General features: G+C 42.8%; 1 protein-coding gene across 7 annotated transcripts in view; it reads left to right on the top strand.

Moving 5' to 3' along the window:
- Nucleotides 1-227: 227 nt before the first annotated feature.
- The window catches only part of LOC141108427 (caM kinase-like vesicle-associated protein), a 140,704-nt gene continuing 132,142 nt past the window's right edge, over nucleotides 228-8,789 (top strand). For 2 of the 7 annotated variants that reach the window (XM_073600019.1, XM_073600020.1), the window contains exon 1: nucleotides 228-468. Coding sequence is in view for 3 of the 7 variants with exons in the window: in XM_073600016.1 (XP_073456117.1) it covers nucleotides 545-627 (83 nt within the window). In the remaining 4 variants the exon portion in view is untranslated. Of the gene's footprint in view, nucleotides 469-512; nucleotides 628-715; nucleotides 954-1,004; nucleotides 1,024-8,789 lie in introns of those variants that run through there. The other 5 variants (XM_073600018.1, XM_073600016.1, XM_073600017.1 and 2 more) reach the window with 5 other exon arrangements.

Genomic DNA, 8,789 nt, shown 5'->3' with positions numbered 1-8,789 from the left:
CCCTTCATTCCGCTGCCCAGCCGATTAACCCCTTAGCTCCCAGAGCCCATCACATAACCATGATCCCCCCATTGCAGAACATACGCTGCCCATTCACTCCCCAGCATAGACATGTGGCAGCGCTCTGCTGGCATCTGTGAGCAGCGCTGGCGGCTCAGTGCTGCCGCTCTGTGGGGAGAGGAGGGTAGAGCAGGCGCTGTGTCGGGTGGGGGGGCAGCCGAGTATACGCATTCTCTCACTCTCCTCCCTCCTGCTTGCTCTCACCTCTCCCTCTCCCTTCCATTCAGTATCACACTTTTCAGCACCTCCTGGATTCTCCTCTTCCTTCCTAAGATGTACCTGTGCCCTCATCCTCTGCTCTGACACCTGTGCCCTTCCCTGCCCACCTGCCTGTGCCCACCCTGACCTTTGCCTCACCCTCTACCACCCACCAGGCTGGCATCTTCAGCTGCCAGGACCCGGGCTCAGGTAGGTCAGACTGTCACTCCAAACTCTTTCCTACCTGGAGGGTTGGCTCTGGGCTCCTCTGATCCACTCACAAGTGATGATGAGCTGTGGCTGGGTCCATGGACCAGCAGGGAGAGGTTCTGGATCCACATACTTTATGTCCTGCACAGTCCACAGCAGGTAGATACAAGCGATGTAGGTCAGCCTCAACGTGCTCAGATCATGCTCTACAGGTTGTGGACCCAACATTGGAGATTGAGGCTCTGCTGGGTCTGGATGTAAATGAAGTGCTTCAGGTTCTGCAGCCTTCGGATCTGTAAGAATGTTCTTCATGTTCTCAGTCCAGCCTGGATAGAGGAAGGGTGTTCTAATGTTCTGGACCACCCACAGGAGAATTGTGTTCTCCAAGTTTTACATTCGAAGTAGGTGGATGTTGTTAGCTGCTAACACATGCAGGAGATGATGTGCAGTTGCATATCCACAATGAACAGAACATTCTCTGCAAGGTCTGTATGCACATCCTAGGTAAAAAACTGTTTTCAGGTTTTGGATCTGAAAGTTCTGGACCCTCTGTGAGTAAGTAGCAGGTTCTGATCGTTGTTAGAAGCTAGATAACTGCTCTGTCCTTATTAAAGGGGAACATCATCTGCAAGTTCTAAACAGATGCTGCTATGCAGGTGCAGGTTCAGTCCAGATAGATGACGCTTTGCATGTTCTGTTCCAGTCTAAATAGAAAATGCTCTGCAGGTTCTCTTCCAGTCTAGTTAGGTGATATTCTTTAGGCTCTTCCAGTCTAGTTAGATGATGTTTGCAGATTCTGCTTCAGTGCAGGTGGATGCTGCTCTGCAGGTACTGGTTCCAAGCTAGGTAGATGATGCTCTGCCAGTTTTGTTCCAGACCAAGTAGATAATGCTCTGCAGGTTCTGTTCCAGTCTATGTAGTTGATTCTTTTCAGGTTCTGTTCCAGTCTAAGTTGATAATGATTTGCAGGTTCTGTTTCAGTCTAGTTATATGAGACTTTGCAGATTCTGTTCCAGTCTATGTAGATAATGTTCTGCAGGTTCTGTTTCAGTCTAGGTAGATGATGCTCGGCAGATTCTGTTCCAGTCTATGTAGATAATGCTCTGCAGGTTCTGTTTCAGTCTAGGTAGATGATGCTCAGCAGATTCTGTTGTAGTCTATGTAGATAATGCTCTGCAGGTTCTGTTTTAGTATAGGTAGATGAATGCTCTACACTACAGGTTCTGTTCCAGTCTAGGTAGATAATGTTCTGCATGTTCTCCTCCAGTCTGATTAGATGAAGCTCTGTAGGTTCTGTTCCAGTTTAGGTACAGTAAATGGTACTATGCAGGTTCTGGTCCAGAATAGATAGATAATACTCTGTAGGGTCTGGTCCTAAATTAGGTAGATGAAGTTCCGAAGGTTATGGTTGCAGTCTAGGTGGCAGATTATCTGCAGGGTCTTGTTTTTGTGTAGGGTAGATGCTCCACAGGTTCTGGTTCTATTCAAGGCAGATAATATTCTACAGCAGCCATTCTCAACCAGGGTTCCGTGGAACCCTGGGGTTTCTAGGGGTTCCTTGAGCGGTGGCTGATGAACCACCTTTTGATGGTGCCTACAGAGTTCAAGGTTCAATATCACTTAGCAAAGCCAGCAGCATGACACAAAATATCTTTTTAGCTGTCTTTAAGGGTGGCATTCTGAGCACCACTTTAGGGGAACGTTCTTCCTATTGACCACCAGTATAAGGAACATTTTCCCTATTGACCCCTAATGAATTGGTTTTAGTAAGGGTTCCTCGAGACCTGAAAATTATTTCTGGGGTTCCTCTAGGGTTAAAAGGTTGAGAAAGCCTGCTCTACAGTTTCTGCTTCCAGTCTAGGTAAAGCTCTGCAGGTTCTGGTACAGACTAAGTAGATCATGCTCCACAGGTTTTGGTTTCAATCTAGATAGATGGTGCTTACAGGTCTGGTTCCAGTCTAGATAGATGATGCTTTGCAGGTTCTAGCTCCATTCTATACGGATCATGCTTTAAATGTCCTGGTTCTAGACTATGTAGATAATGCTCTGCAGGTTCTGTTTCAGTCCAGGTAGATGATGCTCTGCAGATTCTGTTCCAGTCTATGTAGATAATGCTCTGCAGGTTCTGTTTCAGTCTAGGTAGATGATGCTCAGCAGATTCTGTTCCAGTCTATGTAGATAATGCTCTGCAGGTTCTGTTTCAGTCTAGGTAGATGATGCTTAGCAGATTCTGTTCCAGTCTATGTAGATAATGCTCTGCAGGTTCTGTTTCAGTATAGGTAGATGAATGCTCTACACTACAGGTTCTGTTCCAGTCTAGGTAGATAATGTTCTGCATGTTCTCCTCCAGTCTGATTAGATGAAGCTCTGTAGGTTCTGTTCCAGTTTAGGTACAGTAAATGGTACTATGCAGGTTCTGGTCCAGAATAGATAGATAATACTCTGTAGGGTCTGGTCCTAAATTAGGTAGATGACGTTCCGAAGGTTATGGTTGCAGTCTAGGTGGAAGATTATCTGCAGGTTCTTGTTTTTGTGTAGGATAGATGTTCCACAGGTTCTGGTTCTATTCAAGGCAGATAATACTCTACAGCAGCCATTCTCAACCAGGGTTCATTGGAACCCTGGGGTTCCTCCACAGGTTTCTAGGGGTTCCTTGAACTGTGGCTGATGAACCACCTTTTGATGGTGCCTACAGAGTTCAAGGTTCAATATCACTTAGCAAAGCCAGCAGCATGACACAAAATATCTTTTTAGCTGTCTTTAAGGGTGGCATTCTGACCACAACTTTAGGGGAACGTTCTTCCTATTGACCACCAGTATAAGGAACATTGTTCCTATTGACCCCTAATGAACTGGTTTTAGTAAGGGTTCCTTGAGACCTGAAAATTATTTCTGGGGTTCCTCTAGGGTTAAAAGGTTGAGATAGCCTGCTCTACAGTTTCTGCTTCCAGTCTAGGTAAAGCTCTGCAGGTTCTGGTACAGACTAAGTAGATCATGCTCCACAGATTTTGGTTTCAATCTAGATAGATGGTGCATACAGGTCTGGTTCCAGTCTAGATGATGCTTTGCAGGTTCTAGCTCCATTCTATACGGATCATGCTTTAAATGTCCTGGTTCTAGACTATGTAGATAATGCTCTGCAGGTTCTGTTCCAGACTAGGTCAATTATGCTCTGCAGGTTATGGTTCTTGTCTATCTAGATAATGCTTTGAAGGATCTGCTTCCAGATGAAGCTTAGCATGTTCTGCTCCAGACTAAGTAGATGATGCTCTGCAGGATCTGGTTACAGTCTAGATAGATGGAGCTCTGCAGGTTCTGGTTCCAGTCTAGATAGATGATGCTCTGCAGGTTATAGTCCCAGACTAAGCAGAGGATGCTTTAAATGTTCGGGTTCCAGACTAGGAAGATGATGTTCTGCAGGCTAATGTTCCAGTCCTCTAGATAATGCTCTGCAGGTTCTGTCCCGGTCTGGCTAGGTAATGTTCTGGTTCCAATCTAGGTATGTAACACTCTGCATGCCAGGGATTCATTCACTGAATAATGCTTTTTAGACTTTCAGCACTTTCATCTAGCTGCATTCACATTAGTGAGAAGATGCTAATGTTAAATATAGACCAGCTGTGAAAGACTCTGGAGTCCCTGAGTCCAGGACTGGATCCAGAATTCATGGTTAATGCTCTGCAGCACCTGGGTGAATATTAGATCTCAGTATGGATTTGCAATAGTGGAGAAATATGTGACAGGTCTATGAGCCTCCAAATGTTGGGTAATGTTCTGCATCTGTATGGTAATGTTCTACAAAGCCTGTACCTACTCATAAGATAATAGCTTGTGCATTGCCAATAGATGAATAATGCTGTGCTGGCCTCCAGCACAGATGATTTGGTTCTGCGGGTTCTGGATCTGCAATAATTGCCTGTTCTGAAGCCAAACCATGATAGAAATACAATGTTCTGCAGTTTGTAGATAATTCTCTGCATTTTGTCTATTCAGCCTTGGTGGACACTGTACAACTGATTCTGGAATCATGTGGATTAGATAATACTCTGGCCACACAAATCACAAGCAGATCATACAATCTAAATTCAGGCAAAATGATACAGAAATCTCCATTTGTGTAGAGACACATCACATCCAATCCTAAAAACGGAATGAGGTTTCGGGACCAAGGCTGGTCATACACATTATACAATTTTCTTGTACAATTTTCCTTTAGATTTACCAAAACCATATAATAGGAGGTCAACCCTAAACACTTTCAACTTGTAAGCAATCAGGCAGGCAGGCTGCATAGTTGAAGGTAAATTTAAAGGAAATTGATCAAGAAAATTGTATAATGTATGGCCAGCTTAAATGCCCGTACACACGCTTTGATTTTCGGACATCAATTGTGTTACAATGACCAATCGTCTGCAAATTTTACTGTTAGTACCATGCTTTCGATAGCCAATTTCACTTTTTTTGTCAGACAAAAGCTGGATGTGCAGACTATAAAATTTTTGTCAGATGTGAACTCAACGTCTGATTTTCGTTTCATTAGTACGGTTTTGGTATGAAAAAAAAAGTGTAAGAGCAAGACTACGCATGCTCAGAAACGAAAGAATACATACAAAACTATTCAACACGTGACGTCACTTCTGACGTATTCTGTCAAACAAAAATTCTCGTATTGTTAGTAACCTTTTCACTATCGACAAAATACCGCAAAAATCGGACGTTTGGTCATCCAAAAATCAAAGCATGTGTACGAGGCTTTAGACAGGAAAATCTGGGAAGATATTTGTTTGTTCTAAGCAGATTGTATTGTGTGTGGTGTTCTTGTACAACAAAATGCATCAGGGTTGTGCATTCAGAACCTTAATGTGTGTGGGACAATCTTACATTCGTTTATGTGTAGTTTCCACTGATATGTATCATTAGTTTTAGGGCCTTGCATGAAAATTGTGCATGAAAAGACTCCACGATAAAAAAAAACAATTGTAAGAAGAGATAGCGTGTGATCAGTTTTCTACTCAGGTTACAGAAAACCTCTTCTTTGTGTTTCCATTCCTGTGTTTCCCTAAAATGGGTCAAATACTTCCATATTTGTTTCCATAATCTTCCCTGGCAGAAGGAGTTCTGTTCATATTTTTATTACAGGTATTTATATAGTGCCAACAATTTATACAGCACTTTACACATTGACATCAGAGTCCCTGCCTCAAGAAGCTTACAATCTAAAGACCTTAAATCACATGTATTCATACACATACTAGGGTCAGGTTAGACATCAGCTAAATAACCTACCAGCATGTCTGTGGCATGTTGGAGGAAACTGGAGTACCCAGAGGAAACATGCAAACTTCATGCAGATAGTGTCCTGGCAGGGATTTGAACCGAGTACCTGAGTCAGGAAGAACATGCAAACTTCATGCAGATAGTGTCCTGGCAGGGACTTGAACCGAGCACCTGAGTCAGGAAGAACATGCAAACTTCATGCAGATAGTGTCCTGGCAGGGATTTGAACCGAGCACCTGAGTCAGGAAGAACATGCAAACTTCATGCAGATAGTGTCCTGGCAGGGATTTGAACCGAGTACCTCAGTCAGGAAGAACATGCAAACTTCATGCAGATGATGTCCTGGCGGGGATTTGAACCGAGTACCTGAGTCAGGAAGAACATGCAAACTTCATGCAGATAGTGTCCTAGCAGGGATTTGAACCGAGTACCTGAGTCAGGAAGAACATGCAAACTTCATGCAGATAGTGTCCTGACAGGGATTTGAACCGAGTACCTGAGTCAGGAAGAACATGCAAACTTCATGCAGATGGTGTCCTGGCGGGGATTTGAACCGAGTACCTGAGTCAGGAAGAACATGCAAACTTCATGCAGATAGTGTCCTGGCAGGGATTTGAACCGAGTACCTGAGTCAGGAAGAACATGCAAACTTTATGCAGATAGTGTCCTCGCAGGGATTTGAACCGAGTACCTGAGTCAGGAAGAACATGCAAACTTCATGCAGATAGTGTCCTGGCAGGGATTTGAACCGAGTACCTGAGTCAGGAAGAACATGCAAACTTCAGGCAGATAGTGTCCTGGCAGGGATTTGAACCGAGTATCTGAGTGCCACAAGACAGAAGTACTAATAGACAACGATCTGGTCACTGATTTATAAGCTCTGTTCAATACAGATCCACATGTATTAAATAATTCTAACTGCACTCTGGCTAAATTATTTTTTAAAATATAAAAGCCATCTTTGGGCTAAATATTTTTTTAAAGCTGCCCCATGAGTTAAAAAAGAAAAAAGCAGCTCAGGCTACAGTATTCACCTTCCCACCTGCTGCTATGTCCTGCAGTGATTCCATTTTGCCACAAGATGTCCTCAGTCTTTTGTGTTGAATAAAGCCCAGTGTCACTCTACCCAGAAGACTGAGGAAATCCTGTGAGTACAGGGCATCATGGTTCCTACCCTGGAGGTGGTGCCACCATGGCATCCTGCACTCACAGTGTAAAGATCTAAAGAGTGGCTCTGACATCACCACCACGACTGTAGAAGATCTAAAGAAAAAGATGACCCAGCTCATCACATGACTAACTTGAATACATATGGAATAGGTAATTATTGAGAAAAAAACATTACACACATGGGGTGGGGCATCTATGGTCAAGTGGGGGGTGTCAAAGCACAGAGTTTAGCTTTAAGAATTCCAATGCAATAGCAAGGTAGATCAGGCACATGATAGGGTGAGCCACTAAAAAGGGAGAGAGGGGAGGACTGTAGGTTCTGGTAATGGGTGGAAGTGTTGTTGCTGAAGGGGAGGAGTATATTAAGACAACAAGGGATCAAAACGAGCATTAAAGGAACTTTGCCCCCACCCCCCACCTTATTTCATGGGTTAGAATTTGTTGGGTTTGCTGTCATACTGGTCAGTAGGAATTGGATTTTGGGTGACGAGTTATTGTATACAACCACCACATAAACTATGCTTGAGTTTCATTGGAGTTGAAGGAGGACTGTCATAGTATGGCAAGGTTTTGTCAGTGTGGTGTGTGCCCACTGAGCTGGTGTACAAAGGCTGGCGGCTGGTAGGGGGGTACGGGTGACCAACGGATCATCATTTTGGGGACACTGTCAAAGACCTGCTTCATTAGATATAATGGGGGGAATTTAATAAAGCAGCTGTGCTACTTTTCTGGTTTTAAACTCTCTTGTTCATACATTGCGCTAAATTCATGAAGCTTTTCAGACACTTTTGGTTCTGACAGCGACTCGTGCACTGAATTCAGGTAGCTCTAAAATGCGCCACTTTTACCTTGTGTTGCATTAAATGCGACAAAATCAAAATAAAATATTGACAGTTCGTCTCTAACGAAAGTGAAGCTAATCAAGACCTTCTTTTGACAAACAGAGAGAGAATCAGGAGCAGAAAGATTTTTCAAAAGTGTCTTGCGTGCGTTCTAGAAGTAGCACAGCATGTACCACAATCAATTTTGGCTACAGGTACATGGATTTAGTGTATGACGCATCACTTTTAGAACGCACGAGAGACACTTGTAAAATCTGATTGTGCCTGTCTTTAAGAATTCCAGGGAATGTTTTTTCTTTGATGTTTTTGTGTTCGTTTTGTGATGTTAATATCTTAATATTGGGACATGTGAACCTTATTTCTTGTATTAAAGCCATGACCAAGAAATATTACGAAGAAATAATCTGTTTGTGTTCATTTATGGAATATTGTTGGGGTGGTTCCAGTGGGGTGGAGTTGATAGTTTTGATACCCAACTCTTGGTATTCAGCCCTACCCAAGTCCTTTGAATAAGGATACAGTAAAACCTTGGTTTGAGAGTAACTTGATTTGAGAGCGTTTTGCAAAACAAGCTAAATTTTTAAATGCATTTTGACTTGATATACGAGTGATGTCTTGATATACAAGTAGTGTGATGTCACAACTAAGTATAAAAGAGAAGAGCGGCGCCTCTAAATTTAGCAATATGGTTACATTTAATGAAGGTACAACATTTAGCAACATATTGCTACACTTAGAGGCGCCTCTCTTCTCTTTTATACTCTGGAGCTCCTGCTGGATTTTTCTTCTACCTTCTGGAGGCTTCCATATGTAGATGGACATTTTATGGTTAGACAACCTGATCACATTGCTATAATCTTTTTATATGGACTATAAACTGAAGGACTTATGAATAAATGGTTGTGGAAGGAATCATTTGAGTTCCATTATTTCTTATGGGGAAATTTGCTTTGATATACAAGTGCTTTGGATTACAAGCATGCTTCTGGAACGAATTATCCACACAATCCAAGGTTTTACTGTACAAAGGAT

Source organism: Aquarana catesbeiana, linkage group LG09 (genome assembly GCF_042186555.1).
Source record: "Aquarana catesbeiana isolate 2022-GZ linkage group LG09, ASM4218655v1, whole genome shotgun sequence".
NCBI classification, from domain to species: Eukaryota; Metazoa; Chordata; class Amphibia; order Anura; family Ranidae; genus Aquarana; species Aquarana catesbeiana.
Note: the sequence above shows the minus strand (reverse complement) of the source record. Positions and strands in the feature narration are given on the sequence as shown.